The sequence below is a fragment of the Pygocentrus nattereri genome, chromosome 14, assembly GCF_015220715.1.
Source record: "Pygocentrus nattereri isolate fPygNat1 chromosome 14, fPygNat1.pri, whole genome shotgun sequence".
Lineage (NCBI taxonomy): Eukaryota > Metazoa > Chordata > Actinopteri > Characiformes > Serrasalmidae > Pygocentrus > Pygocentrus nattereri.
The window spans coordinates 4494304-4516888 of NC_051224.1; the positions used below are offsets into that span (position 1 = coordinate 4494304).

A 22585-nucleotide genomic window follows, 5' to 3' on the forward strand; every position below is an offset into this window, starting at 1 on the left:
CAAACCGGGGAACATCTACAGGGGCCCATATACGTATACAGACCACCTTTATTTAAACCCAGTAGACCACTAAAACTGTCATCATCAGATAAACAGTAAATAAAGCTTTCACCTTTATGAGCCGTAATAAGAAGTAAGAAAATCGAGCTTCACTTTTACTTCAGATCTGAAACTAATCCACAAGTGTTTCTGGCCATTCTTCCGTCAAGAAGCCTTAGATGAGAAAATGAGATTTTACAAATCAAACAAAAGCTGCTGGCCAGAAAAAAGAGCGGTAGACTGACCAGACCTGCTGGGTCCAGACTTCAACATCACTGATTGTGAGCAGCAGAAATGTGAAAAATGCATCTCGGCAGGTTTTTTGAACAAGTATTCTGAAAAGCATGGACATTGTAATAAAGTGAACACACTAAATACCACAAGATTTGATGTTTTTATTGAGGTGTAATTTTATGTAATTTAATTTTAGCTGCCACTGAAAAAAGAATAATTAAAATAGCTGTTTTTACTTGGTCTCTGAGTTTTGCTCAGCACTGTATAGTTTGCTTCTCCAAGTTTTGTTGGGTTTCTTTTCATGTATCTTATAAAAGGTTGGGTCTTCTTTTGTCTCCTCTCTCTTTGTTCCCCAGAACAAGGTGGTGTCAGTGGACAACATGAAGGTCAAACTCCAGGTCAGTGATGACAAGCTACTTCTACTCCACATACACTCTTGAAAATAAAAGTGCCAAAAAGGTTTGATGCCATTAGGCCTGGGCTGGGGGCGGTGATAGATGAGTATCCCAGTGATGATGCTTCAAAGGTGATAATTGCCTTGTTGGAAAAGAGGAGTGACAAAAAACTAGAGAGGACTAACTTTATCTCGAACAGCCTGTTAAATATTATAAATAATCTGTACATGTAATGTTTTATTCCCTTTGTACCGTTAAAACAATGGATTTTTAAGGGACATTAGGTTATGGTAGAGTATTTTCCTCTGACTTTGGTTCCCAGAATGTGACTAAAGGAACATTTAAAAATATTTTCTGTACATCTTAAGTGCCTCAACATTTTAGATCATTTTTAAAAATAGAAAAATATAATGCTTCCTCACAAGCATATATTGATGAATTCTAGAGTGTGTCCACTACAACAGAAAATGCCTGTTGTTGTTTTTTATTAATTATATGTAAAACACATGGACGTAGTTGTGGAAATCACTCATTTACTCGCACATGTTCAGCAATCTGAAGTTTCTCCACAAGGGGGAGTTGCCTTTGTATGTCACTTGAAGATGATATAACTGATCATTTCTGTTTTTTAACATAAACTAATTAGCACAATATATTTTAGATGTTGAGTGGAAAGATGGAGCGGAAAGGCTCTGTACTGATTTTCCTTATGCTTGTACGTTCAAGCCAAAGACCGTTTCGTATCCTTCATTTTTCCTTCCATAATTATGGGTTTCATGCAGTGCATTGAGGAAAAAACAGTTCAGCTGGTCGGAATTTCTAGCTCTGCATTTATGAGCCAGCTCTGCAGAAATGTTCAAACATCCACCAAATGTACCCCTGCTATTTTTCTGATCTTTCTCATTCTTTGGATGCCCTTTTGTGGCAGCCCACGCAGCATCCTAGCTCTGCATGCTGGGTTCTCACTCACTGAGCACAATTGAGCAGCAAAAATACAGTCTGCTTCCCGGAAGACTAGCTTCAGGTTATTAGTGTGAATTGGTTGTTACATAACATTTGCTATCTTTGGCATAGTTTGTATGGTGGGTTCAAATTCATCCTTAGCTGTCCCTTTATTCAGAGATGGGCTTTATCATGTCTCAGTAGAGTGTAAGCTACATGCCATGGAGCTTTCATAGTTCATATCTAATTGAAGTTCTGTTTTTCCTCTATTTTCAAAGAAGTTAACCTTTATAATTACACAACACTTATGAGATTAAAGCACGGTGTTGCTGTATTTTAAGTAGCCTTTGGATCAGATACTGGTATTAATTGACTGGATCGTTTTCCTGTGGTCTATTTTATGCAGATTTGGGACACGGCTGGGCAAGAGAGATTTCGCAGTGTCACCCATGCATACTACCGAGATGCCCAAGGTAACATTGTTTAAATTTCTGTAATATATAGAGCCTTGTCCAAGTTTATTTGGTACACCTACCTTGGCCATGAACTCTATTTATCAGACAGAATGATGCAAAAGTCAAAGACCACCCTTCACAGGTGTTCCTGTCCGTTTTTCCACTGTCAGACATCAATTCAATACTATGAGTCTGAAAGGATGTGTAGATGTTAGAAGCTATTGAGAAAAGAATGTAAACAAAACTAGAACGTTTGCAAATCAGACTAACTTCTGGTGTTCTCAGAAGAGTGGGCTGACCACTGTAGAGCCCATTTAAATGTGTTTGGGGTTATCTGGGTTGTGTGAAGCAGAAAATGCAACCAACCTCTGAGACTGAATTTCGGAAAAGTGGAAAAAACTGAAAGCAGGCCTCTGCAAAAGAATCAAAGCTGTAATGCAGGCAAAGTCTGGTCACATTAAATATTGAAAATAATTAATATTATACTTGGTTGAAAACTAGATTTTAAAAAGTAACTTTTGAAGTGGAATTTATTTTATTGAGTGGAGCTTAATTATGAATAATTTATTATCTAAATCATTTTACACAGTGTTGTAGGTGCACTTTGTAGGTTACAGGTTTACAGTTACTGATTGTAGCCCATCTGTTAACTGTACAGTTTATAAGCCACCCTTTACCCTGTCCCTCACTAGAAAGCGACCACCATAGGGCCGCGGCTCACCATATGTTTAGGTGATGAACCAGTGTCAGCACAGCAGTGCCTGGGCTTTATAAACAGCTCATCGTTGCTGCGGAGTTTAGAACAGGTTCTTCTTCTTCTTTCGGCTGCTCCAGGATGGACTACTGTCTTGTAAACCTTCCTATCCTTCTGTCACACATCAGCCCTGACACCCGTCTCCACCCACTCCATCCTGCCTGCACCCTCTTCTTCACCTCTTTTCTACACTGTCCATTGCTCTGGATGGTTGACCCAAGATATTTGAAGTCATCCACCTTTACGACCTCTACTCCTTGCATCTTCACCTTTCCACCTGCCTCCCTCTCATTCACACACATGTATTCCGTCTGGTCTCTACTGACCTTCATTCCTCTCCTCTCCAGTGCAAACCTCCACCTCTCCAGATTCTCTTCCTCCTGCTCTCTACTCTCATCACAGATTACAATGTCATCTGCAAACATCATGGTCCATGGAGCCTCCTGCCTGACCTCATCTGTCAACCTGTCCATCACCATTGCAAACAAGAAGGGGCTCAAAGCTGATCCCTGATGTAACCCTACCTTCACCTTGAAACTATTTGTCACTCCAACTGCACACCTCACCACTGTCTCACTATCCTCATACATGTCCTGGTTTATAACAGGTTGCCAACCCAAAATATAGAGCAATGGTTCTGTGGTCAGAAACTGTCCACTGATGAAGAGCTAGAGGATAACTAACACAAATAAATTGTGCATCAAAAAAGAGGAACAACAGTCTCTAAGTTGTATCAATGAAACAGTTGTTTCCAGTAAAGCGATCAGGAAGTGTACACTGTGTTTAAAAGCTCCACCAAAAATTTTGCATGCTGTACACGTGAAGCTGCACCCCATGCATACTGTGTTAGTGTCACTGCTATAATGAGAATGGTCCAAAACTCAGAATAAAAATTTGATAAGGTGAATATGTTGAATATCTTGTAACAACGACGCATGTCGAGGTCAGGGATATAGACGATCAATGAGCAGGATGCGGAAAATAGGAAGGCAGGAAGACCTGAGCAACTTGGACAAGGGCAAATTGTTGTGGTCAGATGACTGGGTTGGAGAATCTCTGAAACAGCAAGACTTGGGGAATGCTCCTGGTCAGCAGTGACAGCAGTCTTAGGAAGGACAAACCATGAACCAGCAAAAGGGTGTTAGGCACCCAAGGCTCGTCAATGTGCAAGGACAACAAATGCTATTCTGTCTGGTCTAAATTAACAAAAGGGCTGATGTGGCACAGAAATTTTTAACAATGGTGATGGGAAATGTGTCACAACACACACTGTATCCCACCCTGTGGCATAACTTCAGATCAGTTGTGCATGTTAACCACTCTGGACCTTGGAGCAATGGAAGGAGGTCGCTTGGTCCTGTGAGTCCTGTTTTCTTTTTCATCACATGGACAGCCAGGAGAAGTGATGGCATCCAAGATGCAACATAAGAAGAAGACAAGCTGGCAGAGGGCATTTGATGCTCTGGGCAGTGTTCCGCTGGGAATGCCTAAATCCGGACATTTATGTGGATGTCAGTTTGGCATGTGCCACTTATCTAAACATTAATGCGGACCATTGCCATGAAGAGATGTACAACAATAATATTCCCAGATGGCAGAGGCCTCTTTTAGCAGGATAAGGATAGGAGTTCAAGGTATTAGCCTGATTTCCCAAATCTCAATCCAATAATCGGTTGAATGTGTTGGAACAACAAGTCCAATCCTTGGCAGCTCCACCTTTAACTTGTAGAACACCACAGGGCACCTTCAGAGGTGTTATAGAGTCCATCCCTGTGTAGGCAGGTGGTCATAATACCTTTTAGGTACAACCCTAATTCCAAAAAAAGTTGGGACACTGTAAAATGTAAATGAAAACAAAATGCAATAATGTCCAAGTCATTAAAACCCTATATTTAACATTATTTGGTATAAAAAAGCATCGAGGAGAGGCTTTCAGAAGCAAAGATGAGGAGGGGTTCACCACTCTGAGAAAGACTACATGATCAAATTGTGTACTAGTGCAAGAATAGTTTGTTTCTCAACAAAAAATATCAAAGAACTTTTGCTTTTCATCATGTATGATACATAGTAACATTAAAAGATTCAGAGAATCTGGAGAAATCTCTGTATGTAAGGGACAAGGCCAAAAAACAGTATTTGCAGGACATGATCTTTAGGTCCTCAGATGGCACTGCATTAAAAACATGAAATGATTCTCTAGTGGAAATCACTGCATGGGCTCAGAAACTCTTCTGAAAACCACTGTCTGTGAAAACAGTTCATTGCTGCATCAACAAATTCAAGTTAAAACTCAAACGTAAAGAAGAAACTGTACATGAACATGATCCAGAAATGCTGCCACCTTCTCTGGGCCCGAGCTCACTGAAAATGTACTGAGGTGAAGTGGAAACGTGTCCTGTGGGGCGAAAAATTAACATTTGAAATTCTTTTTGGAAACCATAGACACCGTGCCCTCTGGGCTAAAGACCCCCCCAGCTTGTTATCAGCGTACAACACAAAAGCCAGTATTCATGCTAGTACAGTGGTGCATTAGTGCACATGGCATGGTTGACTTGCACATCTGTTAAGGCAGCATTAATGTTGAATGATATATACGTGTTTTGGCAACATATGCTGCCATTCAAACAACCTCTTTTTCAGGGAAGGCCTTGATTATTTCAGCAAGACAATGTCAAACCACATTCTGCATGTATTGCTGCAGTGATGCTCCATTTGAAAAGAATCAGGGTAAAATCCAGATCTATTGCCGCTGAAAACATTTTGCACATTATGAAAAATGTGACAGGAGACCCCGAACTCTTGAACTATTCTCTTTCAAAACTAAAACAATTGGTCTCCTTTTAACAACACCCTGTAAGTGTTTGGGATCTGAGAAGAGGTGATGAAACACAGTGGTAAACATGCCCCCCGTCCCAATTTTTTTGGAATGTGTTGTTGGCAGTAAATTCACAATGGGCATGTATAAAACAATAAAATTTCTTAGGTTCAACATTTGATATATTGTCATTGTAATATTTTCCTTTACATTTACATTTATGGCATTTGGCTGACGCTCTTATCCAGAGCGACTTACAATTTGGTCATTTTACAGAGGTAGGCCAAGGTGGTGTTAGGAGTCTTGCCCAAGGACTCTTATTGGTATAGTGTAGGGTGCTTGCCCTGGTGGGGGATTGAACCCCAGTCTACAGTATAGAGGGCAGAGGTGTTACACACTACACTATCCCAACCTTTAAAGTATGGTTTACATGATTTGCCTATTAATGCATTCTATTTTTGTTTACATTCTGCACAGCGTCCCAACTTTTTTGAAATTGGGGTTGCAAATTGTGCAGCAACCAATGGCCTTCAGTCAGTCATTTTATACATGCGGAGTGTACCTTTACCTGTTTATGATAAAATGGCCAGTGAGTGTAGGTACAAGGTAACTAATAAAACAACAACTCCGTGTATAATAATCTATATAGGCTTTTGATTTTAGTGCAGTGTTGTCATTCTCATGCTGATGTTTGGCATTGGTGGATGTTTATACTAGTAAAATCACTGAACTACAGTAGCTGCACTTGAGATGTTTGTGGTCAACGTGTTGTTCTCGCCCCTTTAGCTCTCTTACTTCTGTATGACATTACAAGAAAGTCGTCCTTTGACAACATCAGGGTAAGAGCTGCAAACCCTATTTTTTTCCTTGAAAGCATGTAGTTTGAGTGAGAAGCAATTTTCTTTTCACCAGCTTTGTTCGCCTCAGTTGTGACAAGCATTCATTTCCAAATGGCAACTCTATTTTTTTTTTTCTTCCTGCAGTGCTCACGCATCATTTGATTTTTTTTCTTCCTCATGTGTGTCACCATGCAGGCCTGGCTGACTGAAATTCATGAGTATGCACAGAAGGATGTGGTCATCATGTTGCTTGGCAACAAGGTAAGTGGGACTTCCTGGGAGGAGAAAAGAAAGGCAGATTAGCAGCACCCCCCCACCCTCAACCAACCCCCTGAAAGTAAAGACCTCAAGCACGCGCTTGTCTCGACACTTGCTGGGTTTCGTCCTTATTTCCGGAATTTATATTTTAGTGTTTATGCATAAGTAATGCGCTGCATCTGCAAACACAGTCACAAAATGTGCACTTGTGACAAAGAATAGCACCTCTGGAGGGATTTATGTGCCACAAAAAGTGCCAATGGAAACAGCTGCTGTTGGAGAAGCATTGAAGTGCATTCATGTTCTCTTAAAGCAAAGTATTAAACAGCTTTTATTTCACAGTCACAAAGAGAGCAGGTAGAACCCCCCCCCCCCCCCCCCCTCCTCCCCCGCCAACACAATCTAGATCTGAGCCCTTCATCGGGTTACAGGTTGGGTTTTAACTTGTCCCATTCTAAGCCATGGAAATAAAGGCTTGTTAAGGATTAGAGCTTTTTTGTATTTTTTTTCCAACTGGCTGACTTATCTAGACTGTACAATATATATACACTAGTGCAAATATAAAATGCAGTTATAAATGCTGCTTCCTGTGTAGTTTGCTTTTGAATCCGAGGGTCAAAAGACTCTGCATTGCTGTGATAATGACGGCAGGCGCCACGTTTTAATCCACAGTTTCTTAATGAATTTCTTCTGAATGACTTTCTGTGTTCACATAAATACAGCATGTCTAGAAAACACAGTATCCAGTCAAATCAAAATATTGGAAGAAGGGGTTTTATAGCTACATTATTATTTTACATAATGAAATACCATGTCTTCTGGCTGTCTTTTGTAATAACTATTGACTTTATATTCAAAGGAGAAATAGTCTGTTCTGACAATACTTTTAAATAGGATTTATTCTTTTTTTCTAACTGTGAGGAGAAGGGTGTTGCCTATTACTTAAAGATAGGGACAGCAGTGCCCCCCAGTGGTACGTTCATGCAGAAACGCAAGGTGTCAGGCCCAGTTTTTGCTTATTTATGTAATTCCATATAAGCATTGTTTAGGTTTTGCATCACGTATGTTGCCATTATTTCCATTATATCCAAAAACTGTTGGGGTCCATTGGGTAAACTGGGGAGCTGTTAGTTTTGTCAGAGCTCCAGCAGCACTGCTGTGTCTGATCCACTCAGGCCACCACAATACACTCTAACCCACAATCACCACGTCAGTGTTACTGCAGTGCTGAGAATGACCCACCACCTATATAGTACCTGCTCTGTGAGGGTCCATGGGGGTCCTGACCACTGAAGAACAGGGTAACAGAGTATGAGAGAAACAGATGGACTACAGTCTGTAACTGTAGAACTACAGAGTGCAGCTATACGGTCAGTGGAGCTGATAAAGTGGACAATGAGTGTAGAAACAAGGAGGTGGTCATCATGTTATGCCTGATCAGTGTAGCAACAATAATAATGATTTAAATCAGGCGTTAACATTAAACGTTCAGTTTGTAAGTGTAAATCGTTATTAGACCTGACAGAACAGACGTGAATATAACATCTGCTAAGTAGTAAAACTCACATACAAACTCATCTCCAATAAAACAGCTATAAAGTTGCCTAATTCTAGATAAATCACCACAGTTAGCATGTAAAGCTTTGTGTTTTTTATGGTGAAAATTATACAATATTTCTTGGTGGGGGAAAGAGGGCCAGGTGCCCCTTGTCTCGGGGGACGTCTTACCCAAAAGATGTGAGTTTAGACTAAAATCCTTTTGCCTTCAGTGACACTGCACCTTCAATATGTTTGTTGTGGTAAAACAAATGACTGATTATTCCATTTTCTTATTACTAAAACAATCATAACATTACAGAAACTCAAAAACACTACAAAGTGCTTGACTAGCTAACACAGCTTTGAACAGTTGTACACCCATAAATCAATATTTTTCATTAAAAGTTGACTTATTTGCAGAAAATGTGTGTTTTAGTAGTGACAATTTTAACGTTACACTTTTTTTTTTCATACATATTTACTTCAAAACAACAAGGTCTAACTGTTCGCCATTTGGCCATGAAGGACAGGGATGCAGTATCACTTCCTGCTCTAAAATGCAGAGGTGTGGCTAAAATAAGGTTCCACCTATAGACTCTTTGTGTTTCAGTGGTGACGGAAACATGAGTCAGCATTTTTTGAGTAAAGCCTTTTTTTATTACAAATTTAGCTAGTGATAAACATAAATCTACTAATTTTAAAATAAATAAAAAGGCTCTCTTTTTTCATTTTAAAAAATGTAAATATTACTTTTACAACTTAGGGTTTGAGACAGCCACCTCCCAATAGAAAGTACCCAATATCATCATTGATGATAATGTTGTATATATTTAGTTTACTACTATCTCAATTAGTGCCTTGAGTTTAAATGGATGGTAACATAATAATCTATATCTAAGGTCTGAATATGTTTGTATTTTTTGTATTTTTTTATTTTAGCTTTTTCACCCAAGGTACGCTCTGGCCTTGGGATGAGTTTGGGATGGCCTTGGGATGAGTTTGGGATGGCCTTGGGATGAGTTTAAAAAGTTTGTCGACTGTGGCCCTTAAGGTTTTGAGGCTTTGTTCCAGCAAGACATGACATCCAGACAACACTGTGCTTTTTCCCATTTATAATGCTGGACAGTTTTATGCTGCAGTGGGTGCAGTAGGTGTAATAGCCTCGCTTTCCAGGTCTCATTGTCCACTGGATCTGATGCACCACTGATCTAGCATCTTCTGTCTCAGAGTGGAGTGGAGAGCAACGTTCGGTTACAATCGGACTTGTTTTTTATTGAATGACATCTCCGAAAACAAATGACAAACTGCATAATTATCAATTTTGTAGGAGCCAGGATTAATACACAACCCTGAAACTTGGATTACATCATCTTGTCTAAGATTCTGGCTGCCAGTCATAATGGAAAGACACAAGATGATACAGTTATTCCATCATAACTTGATATGGAGTCGGCAGCCTCCAGCCTTTTGCAGAATGCTTGACTGGCGTTGCCGTGTCCTGTTTAATGCACTGTGTCAGCTGTAAAATCTGAATGATTCTCATCATCGGTTGTCTGCATTCCTACAGTCAGATATGGCGGCTGAGCGAGTGATCAAGCATGAGGAGGGACAGAAGCTGGCTAAGGTAGGGCACCCCCCCCCCCCACCTCTCTAAAGAATGTCCAAAAACATGAACAATGTTTTAATATTTCCCATTAAGAAGCAGCGTTAAACTGTTGCACTGCACCGTGTGGCTAGATATGGCTTAAACTGTCCTTGCTTTTCTTTTCTTTTAAATAAAAGGAATATGGAGTTCCTTTCATGGAGACGAGTGCCAAGACTGGTCTTAATGTGGAGCTTGCATTCCATGCTATAGCAAGGTAGGCTGCTTTATTAAGGCTATGAGAAGTTCATTTCTGTGCATGGCTTGCTTGTATTTATTGCTGATTCACAACCAGTCCCATAACATGACCAGAAAATCAAATAATGACCCTTTGTGAGCTTAAAAAGTGTGGAAAATAAAATCATTTCTATGCAGCAGCCTTCAGCGCACATTGTCATGCCATATTAAATGCCTGCTTGGGAAAAATATTAAAACACAGTCAGAAAAAAAGGTACTGTCCCGGTAAATTTTAGTTCCCCAAGGTACAAACAGTGTACATGCACTCTGGAAGATGCATTGTGCTTAAATGGGAAATCCACCAATTTTTAAAAATTCTGTGTAATTCACACTGATATGTAAACAAAGTCATTTAAACTTACCGACTCTAATTTCTTCACACTGGTGGTGATGGGAGCCAGGGAACGGGATGTTTTAAAACACAAATGTAGCCATTTTCTTTACTGTGCAGAACCACCAGTGAACCTGCACGTCAGTCTGTGTCGTGTTGTTAATGATAAAATTGAGGTAAATCTGACAAATGAAGTTTTCTTTGAGAACCGCTTCTCACAACACCCCGCTCGTACCTCTCCACTATGAATGTTGTAAAAAACCATTTTAAACCAAAATTTTATCTGTTTCATTATTTGGATAATTAAATAACTGAGATGTCATTCAAAGTGGTTTGATGTAAAATGCTCTGTTCTAGAGAAACTTATTCAGAATTGTTAGCAGTTTTGCTGATAGGAAACAGACGACTGAAGCATTTAATGCCTCTAAAATCTCCCACGGGTGGCATGGTGGTGCGGTGGGTAGCGCTGTCGCCTCACAGCGAGGGGGGCCTGGGTTCAATTCCCCGGCCGGGTGACCGGGGTTCCCTCTGTGTGGAGTTTGCATGTTCTCCCCGTGTCTGCGTGGGGTTCCTCCGGGTTCTCCGGTTTCCTCCCACAGTCCAAAGACATGCAGTCAGGCCAATTGGACGTGCTAAATTGCCCCTGGGTGTGAGTGACTGTCTGTGTCTGTCTGTCTGCCCTGCGATGGACTGGTGACCTGTCCGGGGTGTATCCTGCCTTCCGCCCGATGACCACTGGGATATTTATTTTTTTACAACCTGTTAATGGCAAAGACGTACACACAGAGTGTAGATTGATTATTCTCACACAGAGTGTGAGATTTTATTCCAAGTGGTTTTGGAACATTTCTATTGGTCCATTTATAATAAAAATTTCACGCAATGTAAAGGGCAGCTGATGTGCTCAGATTACTTTGTAAAAAACACCAAACATTTTTGTCTTGGCCACAGTATAAAACAGTAATTAAAAAAGTAATTAAAATGGCTATATTTGCATTGTAGACATTGCAACCTCTGGTTCCTAAGTTTTCCTAGAATTTAGTGTTTCACTTTATTTTACAACTTAAATTTATGCAGAAATTCTGAAATATTGGTGGAATTCCCCTGTGGAAAGGAGCATATTTGTAACTTTTCTTATTACAACTTGTGTTAATGTTACATAGAAAAATGAGACAAAATGCCGGGAATCAAGATGGGGTGCATGGAGTCAACATAACCTAAAACAATAACTGAAACAGAATATGTACCATAAGTAAAGGTACTGCAGACGTACCCTTAAGAGTGCCGTCCCAGCGACACTGCGTGTACCCTCAAAGTTACAGTTTATTTTTTGAGTGTATAAGGAATGCATGTGATGGCTTGTTATTGATCTAATGAGGTTTTTAGTAATTTTATGTCATTTACTTGATGTAAGTTAATTTTGTAAATATATGATGAAAATTCAGATTTCCAGTAAATGTCTACTGTTCCTTTAATTCTCATTTAATAATTAAATGAAATCAAACCAAGAAATCATCTGCAATGTTCGTCAGTTTCGAAGGTTTCAAGCATCTCTCTGTTTTTCTCCACACACGCAGAGAGCTGACGCAGAGAGCGGCCAGTCAGCCTCATGAGCCCAAGTTCCAGATTCATGACTACATCGAGTCCCAGAAGCAGAAGTCCAGCTGCTGTGGTGGACTTATGTGACCACTCACGCCTACACTTCAGAGAGCGAGAAAGGAAGGATGTTAGAAACAGGAGCGGTGGACTGATAACAGCAATGTCAGATAAAGAAAGCGAGTAAAATGCTTATTAGCTGGATGTTTCTGTCTAGCATTAAACCCATCTGCCCTTTATCATCAGGTGTGTACCTCCGCAAATTCTCCCTCGTTGTTCTCTGGCTGTGGTGGATGTGCTGGGAGAGAGAGGAGCTAGAAACGGCTTAAAACAGCGAACAACTCAAACTTGACACAGATTTCTACAAGCACTGAAGGAGCCACAATCTTTTGTAATATTTACTGGTAATTATTAGTTCAGTTGTGCACCCTTTCGTAGTCGCCGTCTTAACTACCACCATCTGACCGTTAAAGTGATGGTTCACTGAAAAACCAAATCGACAGTTTCCCGCTTACGCCAGATACAGGTGCTCCTGGTCAAATGACATGCTTCTGTTGCTTTTCTAGGTGAAAACAAACTCGTCTTCACACTTCTGCAGATTTTATGTCTCAGTTACTGTTTATTTGCTGAATTTATTCGATTAAAGAGTGTCCTGTGCGGTGTTATGGAACATTTTAGATTTTACTTTTTCCGATTTGTTAAGCTCAGCATATGAATAGAAACTGGGCACTAGAATTTGCAGAAACAGGCCATATAATATTCTCTTAGAAACACCTGTAATTTGACCAGGGTTGTGCACACTGTGTCTGTATAGACAGTCAGTCAAGACATGCTTATTGTCTGAAGTTTGCTTCTTAAGTTTTGCACAGAAGCTATGAAGCTAATGTAATAAAAGCTTATTAGCAGCGTCATACTGTTGTCTTTAAGAGGAAAAAAACCTGTGGAAATGATTCTTTTGGTCAAACGATCACTTTAGTGTACACTAGTGCGTAAGGTCCAGACACCGTTCCCGAATTTAACCTGAATTGACTTCTCAAAATGTAAGCCATGCTTTTTCGTGCAGCTGATTTTGTACATAGAAAGCCATGTTTTTCGAGTGACCTGTTGATGACTTATTTTTGTGTTTAGTGCTGTTGTGGGCCAGAGGCAGAAACATTTTGTTCTGTACCTTTATATGAGTGAACCCATACGAGTGTACTTTATAAGTGAACCCATGAATTTTCACTTTTTTTTTTTTTTGAACTGTGCAGTCAAAATTGAAAGCCGAGGTGGCTGTTTGGATCTCCAGTAGGCTGTTTGTCGTTTTATGGTCATGACTGTAGCGCACAGTTCACATCTCCGTCTGGTTTGTAAATCAGGTCCGTCAGGTCTTTTCTGACTACTATCAGCTTTTTGCTATTGAATCGCATTGTGGAAACGAGAGTCTGTTCCTAGATTATTGCTAATGGTCTTATTCCGTTGTTACTTGTTAGCTTTTGATGTCACGCTGATAACTTTCTGTTACAGATATCACAAAGTGCCAACTTTGTAACTGTATACATTCTGTATAAACCTCTATTTTGTAATGTAGAGGAGTACTGCTGCAATGTGTTCCTTCTTGTGTTCTCATACACAGTGCCTGTCTTTTATAGCAGATGAACTTTGACCACCTTTCATCACCAAATAATTAGCATATGTATAAGTATCACTACACTGAGTGACACAGGACAGTCGATACGAATTCCGTACATAACCAGTTAGAAGTTGAGACAAAGTTAGAAAATGCACAAAGCAAATAATAATTTTTTTAAAATCACATTACAAAATATTCCGTAAAATATAACTGAGACAGCAGCTCCTTCCTCCATTCACTGACAAATCGCCTAAATATGATCAATAGGACAGCTATGTGCAAAGATTATTAACTTGTGTGTTACATATGACTGCCCATTCATGGTGAAGTGATAAAGTGTGTTGTTACTGCAGACACTCTGTAGCAACTATTGCTGCAGAACATGGCGGGACTTGAAACGTGGTGCTGTTCCTGGCTGTCGAGAAGCAACTGTAACATTCCATAGCTGTCCAATGAATCCAGATGTCTTAAAGGAGATGCTTACGTTTATTTTTTTCTGATGTGCCTGTAATTTCAGTCTCAACTTAAGTTTATGTACATTTGAGCCCAGACTGCTTTTTTGAATGAGGCACAATACAGGACAGCCAATCAGAACAGAGGTCATGTACATAGTCTTAAAGGCACAATATAAAAAATGTTGAAGGGATAAGGACAGGTTGGAATAATGTCTTGTAAAAATGACAACTTGAGCACATAAACCACAACAACTGTTATAAGGGAAAAATGAACAATACAATTTATAATATGGGGCTGTACTCTGTACTACATTCCACTGCAGGTATCCCTTCCTAAAGGACTTAGATGTGTTTTGGCCATTTTCTGAATGCACAAAACGTGATATATTAATACATGTTGATTTACGATTTTTTTTTCCCATGGTTTTCTCCAGCTGTGACTGGTTTGCACAATAAAGTATGATCAGGTGTATTTGTGCACGCTGATTTGTCCGCAGTAATTGTCGACATTCATAGGAACGTAATTTTTAGGCCTATTTTTCCTTGCAAAGGTCAGTATATTCCCGTTGTACAATGCTTCATTCTCTTTTCGAGCTCCATTTTCTGGTTTCGATGTAAATTGTGTCCAAGCCGGGCTTGTTCAGGGAACTGTAGCTGGCTGCTTCACTCAGTGTTTAGCAGCTTGAGGTGCATTGTTGTTGGCAGTGAAAAGGCTCCATTGAGAACACATAATATTGTCCATTGCCTCTAATTTCCATTGAGATACAATGCTGCAGTGTGGTCACAAGCGATACAGCACCCTGAACTGATTGTGCAGATTCTATGGAAGCCTCTTTCTGCCATCCTTTAAGATGGAACGGCAAATTTAGCTAGCTAGCTACCGAGACATCAGCGTACTGCTAGCATTTTCTATGCTTATTTTGAAGAAAAGGACCATAATACATTGAAACAATATTAAACATTAATAATACAATGGTTATTGTAATTGTAACTGAAAAAATACACTGTGCCCTACCCTTCTCTCTCAAGAAATTTTAGGACACCCTTAGCCCTTACGCATGAACACAAAAAAAGAGGGGTAAGGGTGAAGTGGTAGGGGCAAGGGGTAAAATGGGATTAGGCCATAGATTCTCATAATGAGAATCCGTCTCAATTATGATTTAACATCTCATAATTATGACTGAGTAGCTGAGTATCTCATAATTACTTCTCAAATTTTTAAGTATTTCACAATTTTGACATGCTGTCTCAGAATCAGCACCTTATGATTATGAATTGGTATCCCAAATAAGAAATTTTCCTCAGTGATCATTGCAAGAAGTTAAGGTATTTCACCCCCCACATTTCACAATATTGTTAAAAGATTCAGGGAATCTGGAGAAATCTCTCCATTTAATGGGGAAAGGCTGAAACCCACAACTGAAGGTCCATGACCTTCAGTCCCTCAGAAGGCATTGCATAAAAATACCCAGCATGCTTCTGTGAGGGATGTCACTACATGAGCTTGGGAAAAAATTGTTGTCAATAAAAACTTTTTATTGCTGCGTTCATGAATGCAAGTTAAGACTGTACTATGCAGAGTGGAAGTCATATGCCAACAGCTTCCAGAAACGCTGCCAACCTCTCTGGGCTCAAGCTCATCTGAAACGGACTGATGCTCAGTGGAAACGTGTATTGTGGTCTGATGAGTCTGCCTTTCAGATTATTCATGGAAATAATGGACACTATATTCTCCAAGCCATAGAGAAGGACCATCCAAATTGTTACCAGTGTAAAGTTCAAAAGCCAGGAGTCTGTCACGGTATAGGGGGGGGTATTTGTAGCTCGCACATTTATGAAAGAACCATTAATGCTGAACACATTTTGGAGCAACAAATACTGCCTTTTAGATGCTGTCAACAACATGAAGCCACATTGTGCATGTTACAACAGCATGGCTCATCAGAGTGCAGGTGCTAGACCGGCCTGCCTGCAGTGTTTCAGAAACAGAAGTGTTTCCCTTGGGAAAGGTGTGTCTTATATTACAGATATGAAAACATGCAGTTGCACAGCTGAAGACTTGTATAAGAGAGGATTGGAAAAAAGTATCTGCTTTCAAAACGGGATCAGTTCGTGTCTTCAGTCCCCAAACAATTAATAACTGCTGTTAAAAGGAGAGATGATGTAACACATGCTCTAGTAGTGGGTGGTATGGGCACAAATTGATATAATTATTATTACTGATGCTTTCTGTATGTGTCACAATGGAGCATATTTATGCATTTAAGAAAACTTTTGGATGCTTATGTAATCCTTTTTTGGTAGATTAACTATAGTGTATTGTTCTGGATGTCCCTTCACTTTTACTAAAAATCATATTTAAAAACTGAAGTAAATCTAAAATAAATATTGCTTTCTAGCCCTAACAATACAAAGATGGGCATATGTAAAGAGTGTCTCAGCTTATAGGCCAAGACCATGGCATCACCTGAAGCAGCTGGTTAAACGAGGAGCGCCATAGACAGTACACACAGAAAGCCAACTAGTCTCCTTGCTAGGCTAATAGATAATGGCTAACCCCAAGAGACAAGCTTTACACTCTCTTTCTCCCTCCATATACTCACTTACAGTCTAATGTCTGCTCCTCTGAGAATAAACTGGCCTGACCTCAGCCTAAGTCACACATGAGGCCAGGGAACTGTTTTAGGCTGTTTGTATGTCAAGTTATCTGCATTTGTTTACATATCAGTATGGCAGTAATAGCAACTTGTTGGAACACGTTGCAGAGATATTTGAGTTGAGTGTATAATTATAATAAACAAAGTTCATCAGGTAAAACATAAAATATTGTTTTTATATTGTTTTGAATTTATTTTGGAACATAATTTGCTAACTACATTTTGTTTTTGTTGGCATTTCATATACTGTGTCATCTTCTTGTGCCAAAATTTATAAATATACAGTAGTGCCTAAGAAACCAATAAGTATGTAAGAGGGCTCAAATGTAAATTTAGGTGAACCTCTCTTTAAGGTATTTTTATGAGTGTTTAAAAGGTTAAATAGAGCATGTCGATACAAGATTAAGAACGATTTTGTTACCAGATGAACTGAATCTCTTTGATTGAAGGCAAAAAGCATATATTGTGATGTATCTGGGTGCACTTCCACATCTAAAAATGTCCATGTTTGGTTTTTATCGTATTTCTGTCAAACAAAGGGAAATCAGGCCACATTTTTAGTGAAACATAGAGGATCAGGGTGCATTAAGCCCATGTGGTCCAGATTTGGCCCACACCCTGCAAAGTGAGTAAAACTAAGCGATCTTAGGGACCATATACTGTAAAATGAGAACAGCTAATAGTTGTGGTCCAGATGTGGCCCACACCCTGTAAAGTGAGTAAAACTAAGGATTCTGGCCCAGCTCTGGCCCATATACTGTAAAAATGTAAGGTTAATGGCTGTGGTCCTGATCTGGCTTATATATGGCCCACAGTTATGGCAGAGTACCTACTTTGGTCCCTGGCCAAGAGGGGCCCTGAAGGTGCCTCATTCATTCACTGCAGTACATGCCAAATGGAAGTACTGTTTCTTCTTAATCCATGTCCATTTCAGAATGAAAACTACATTAAATAAAAACAGTATATGAATGAATGAAAAAGGCTTCATCTTTGTGATGGATCACTGTCTCCAGTCTTTAAGGACTTATGCCGTTGGCCATTCCACAGACCGTCTGCCTTGAGCCAAATAGTACTTCTACACATTAATAAACACGTTTTCACAACTTTTCTGCATTAATTGTAAAACATGGCCGATGATATATTCTTGAGCGAAATTCTTGATGCTAAATCTGACGTGTTCCTTGAAGCCCTGATCGAGTGTGTTAGGAATGTCATTTTTCATCCATCCATCCATCCATCCATTTTCCTAGCCGCTTCTCCGGGGTGCTGGAGCCTATCCTTCGGGCGGAAGGCAGGATACACCCTGGACATTTTTCATACATTTTATTTTAAATAAAATGTACTATGTTCTAAACCCACCTATGGTGGTGACCTGTGTAGTTCATACAGAGGCTTTTAACTGGTTCCACCATGACATTACATGAATTTATTATGATCGTAATGCTTTGTTTTGCATACTTTCACTTTCAACACTGCAGAACCCCTTAAACAAAATGAAAAGCAAAACATTTACAAGGTAGTTTATTGTGTATCTTTCTTATGTAAATCAATATACAATAAACCTGCGGTGTTTACACATCAGCACACAGCAGGCTTTCTGGCCCAAAAACGGAGCTTAATGTTATTTTAATGTTGTCCAAATTTCTCAAGTTCTTTGACTCATACGAGCGTCTTGTTCACTCGTGCTCTGAGCATCAGCTCAGTAAACATCACCGTTATTCACGCTGTAAGTATCAGTGACTTTCAATGTCTTTTCTGGCTTGGCTGAGGCGACAGGCCGCGAGACTCCGCTGCTGAGAGCTGACCGACGGATGTGGCTAGGGGACATCCAGGCCTGGATAGCAGGTGGCTATGCTAAAGGCATATATATATATATATATGACTATATATATATATATATATATATATATATATATATATGACTAAAGGTACTGAGATGAACCCTCAAGGGTACCACCGCAGTGACAAGAGTGCCCCAGTGACAGTTTCCTATGTTTTTTTCTGAGAGTGTCCTGTTCTCAGTTCAAAGTCTACTACAAAATATTGGAGTTTTATTAAAATTGACTTATATAATTTTATTATAATAGACATTTTGTACATTTCATTTTAAACTTAAGCATGAGCAGTGTTTTGAACCTTTAAAAGATGCTGAAGAGGATATGTGGCTTTTTTTTTTCTTTTCTTTTTTTTACAATAATGAGATATTTAGCTCAAACTCTCTCTCCAGAGCTCACTGGCTAACTGTGCTGTCTGTGCTGCTGCTCTGTTCTGTATTGAACAGCTAAACTTCTCCAACCCCGTCCAGAGAAACCATGAACTGAAGCAGCAACTGTTCACAAGCTCAGCTCTCTGCACACCAAAAAATACCTCAAAAAAGAGCTCAGAAAGCTGTTCGGTCTCTATTATTACTATCATGTGATCGCCCAGACCTACCACTCACTCAGTTTAAATTAGCTGAAGAAATAAAAGGAGTTTAATACTACAAACTTATCATCTATTACAATACAGGCACACAAGCACATCAAGAGTGTATTATGCTCAGCACTATGGAGCTCTGTGTAAAATAGTTCTGTCTACAGCTCTAGACTTGGAGCTGATCAGTTTCACCTGACTGTGTTAATCAGGTTGGACTCTGCAGTGTGTAGTTTTTATCAGTATGACAGTAATAATGACCGTCTCCGAATGTGTCCTGGGTCCCTTCAGCAGCGCTGCTCTGTGAGCTACATTATGAAGTAAGCTATGTGATGGTAAGATTAATCAGCTGTCTCCAGCTTTCCTCCCCACCTACTGATACTCCCCAGTTAGCAAAATCCATCTTTTCATTTAAACACATCCTTGGTTTTGTTCTGGCCCAGATGCTGTAAAACTAATGCATGAGGCACAGATGAGGCCCAGATGAGGCCCACACACGGCAAAATGAGCACAACTCAAATAAGTGGTCCAGATGTAAACCATATTTATGGCGTTCACTTTTTTGCTTAACTAAGCTAAAAATTCTAAATGTTATACTCTGTGATGTACTTACACCTCTAATCATTGGCCTGCTTTAAACTCCGAGCGTAAAGCTAAACACACACAGCTAAGCTCAGCGAGACTCAGCAGCTGCACAAACGGCTAAACTGGTCTGCTGTTGTGTCGGTCAGCCAGAAACCTATCATTTAAGAAGCTGCATATTTGGTATTCTCCGGGAAATATTACAAAATAAACAGACTGTGCCTGTAAATAATTCGTTTTTTGGTCAATTTAACTTGTACACAATTCTATGCTGGATATTTTTTCCATTGAAAAAGTCAGAGCAGCTGCCCTGCGTTGCCATGGCAACAGGTATAAGATAAGATAAGATAATCCTTTATTAGTCCCACAACGGTGAAATTCTGCTCTTACAGCAGCAAAAGAGACAGCACCATACTCAAGAAAAAGAGAAGAATTGACAAGAAAAGAATTAACAAGCAAGTAATTAACTTTAAGTACTTAACAAGGTTTTTTTTTGTTTGTTACTTGTTGCTATATAGACAAAATATATCAGAACTAAACATAAAAATAAGATATAAAATATAAACTCTATCCTTCACAAAAATTATCCAAAAAAAAAGAATTATAAATAAATTTAAAAGCTGAGATATTTACATTGTAAGGATATTTTGCCTGAAATTCTCATGGAGTTTTGCTCATGAGGTACTGGTTTTATATCACACATGGGATGGGGAGGATTTAACAATATAAACAGTTATTAATAGAAAGCTGAAGAGTATTTACACCATAGAGATATTTTAAGAATATATTGCACATGGAGTGTTGATTATACTGCACACAGGAAAAGGTGATAAAATCACAATATGTTCTGTAGGTGTGTGAGGTCTAATGGGGGTGGAGGAGGTTCTACTGGGAGTTGTGCTGGTTGTACAGTCTAACAGCAGCATGAAGGAAAGACCTGCTAAAGCATTCCTTCACACACTTGGGGTAAAGCAGCCGGTCACTGAAGGAGCTGCCCAGTGCTGCCAGAGTCTCATGCATGGGGTGGGAGCTGCTCTACAGCATGGATGCTAGTCTGGCTAACATCCTCCTGTCTCCCACCATCTGCAGTGCTCTATGGGGCTACCCAGGACAGAGCTGGCCCTCTTAATGAGTCTGTCAAGTCTCTTCCTCTCCGCAGTAGAGATGCTGCTGCTCCAGCAGACCACTCCACAGAAGATGGATGAGGCCACAATGGTGTCAGAGAAGGTCCTCAGGAGTCCCCCCTGCACTCCAAACGACCTCAGTCTTCTGAACAGGTTGAGCAGCTCTGGCCTTTCCTATAAAGTGCACTTGTGTTTTCTGACCAATCCAGACTATTGTTAAGATGAAAACCCAGGTCCAGAGTCCACCCTCTCAATGTCCCTTACCTGGTTCCTCAGACACCAGTCCACAAAGTCCTGGGTCAGTTCTCTGTACTCTCTGTCATCCTCATCTGTAATGAGTCTGATGATTGCTGAGTCATCAGAGAACTTCTGAAGGTGGCCCACCTACTGCTTGGTTCTGAACGTGTTATTGTCATGTTGTGTTGTACACGTTAGTTACTTGCTACTATTTAAGACAAGACGTAACAAACTTGTGGTACAACCAAATTTAGTAAAAGGATAGTCTGAAACTAACTAGTGTATCTAAGGACTTAGTAAAGACTTTACACACAGACCTAAATATAAACCTATGCAAATCTGGTGGAACCCAGTCCAGGCCCACACACTGTAAAGTGAGTAAAACTAAGGGATCGGGCCCAGCTCTGCCCCATATGCTGTAAAACAAGAAGAGCTAATGGATGTGGTCCAGATGTGGCCCACACACTGTAAAGTGAGGGGAAACTGGTGTGTTAGGAAGTAACCGATAGGATAGTTGTTACTACCCCCTGGAGGTTAGAGAAGGGGAGGAGGATGTTGACTTGTATGGGGGTCCGGACACGCTTCAGTAAAGCTCCGAGTCAACCTACTTAATGTGTAGTCTGCTTCTGGTCCACTTACCATCAGTCTCCATCAGGTAACATAACAGAAACAAAGGGATCTGGCCCAGCTCTGGTCCATATATGGTAAAACGAGAAGAGATGTGGTCCAGATAAGGCCCTCACACTGGAGTTCTCAGTCTCAGCCAAAACTCAGAGCTAGTAAGTTATTTAGGCTTCTCTAAATTTGTTAATAGTGCTTGTTTAAACAATCATTACACAGTTATTTGTAGAGCTACTTCCTACCTGTTATAGGATCCTATAAGCAATATAGAGCACCGTAGCCAAAGGTCCACTTTAACTGCTTTAACTACTTCAGTTGTAGGCTAATGAACGTGTAGTGCACAAAAACGAGAAGATCATTCATCAGAACCTGAGCTTCTCTTTAAACCACAACCGTATATTTATTGGTTTAAAGGAATGCTTCCCTGGAAATTGAGTTTTGCTGTGAGGCTGATATTACTGAGGCATTTCGTCTGACAGAATTCCATTACCAGTCCGTCGTCTCCGTTGTCATCATCCCTTTTGTTTTGGAGACGGAAGGTGTTCTAACAATTTGTCTTACCCTTTATTATTAGCACAGCATAGTAACATTTCAAATGTTTTACTGTTGTTTAATATGTTATTTATGTTAATTCAGTACAGACATGGCTTAATATTACTATTCACCTTCTGATAAGGTGACTTAATTACCAAAATATCTTACAACCTTTTAATGATGACATTTACCAATAGGATAATTTAGGACACAGAAATAGTAACAGTAACATAGAGTAACAACAGAAACAGTAAAATAACTGCAAATGGTTTGCT

General features: G+C 39.8%; 1 protein-coding gene across 2 annotated transcripts in view; it reads left to right on the plus strand.

Annotated features, from left to right (window-relative positions):
- The window catches only part of LOC108412260 (ras-related protein Rab-37), a 68660-nt gene extending 54031 nt beyond the window's left edge, over window positions 1–14629 (plus strand). For both annotated transcript variants that reach the window (XM_037544789.1, XM_017684210.2), the window contains exons 3-9: window positions 630–671; window positions 2017–2083; window positions 6421–6473; window positions 6669–6734; window positions 9838–9894; window positions 10053–10129; window positions 12058–14629. In XM_037544789.1, coding sequence (XP_037400686.1) covers window positions 630–671; window positions 2017–2083; window positions 6421–6473; window positions 6669–6734; window positions 9838–9894; window positions 10053–10129; window positions 12058–12166 — 471 coding nt within the window. In that variant the 3' untranslated portion in view covers window positions 12167–14629. The remainder of the gene's footprint in view (window positions 1–629; window positions 672–2016; window positions 2084–6420; window positions 6474–6668; window positions 6735–9837; window positions 9895–10052; window positions 10130–12057) is intronic.
- The last annotated feature ends 7956 nt before the right edge of the window (window positions 14630–22585 follow it).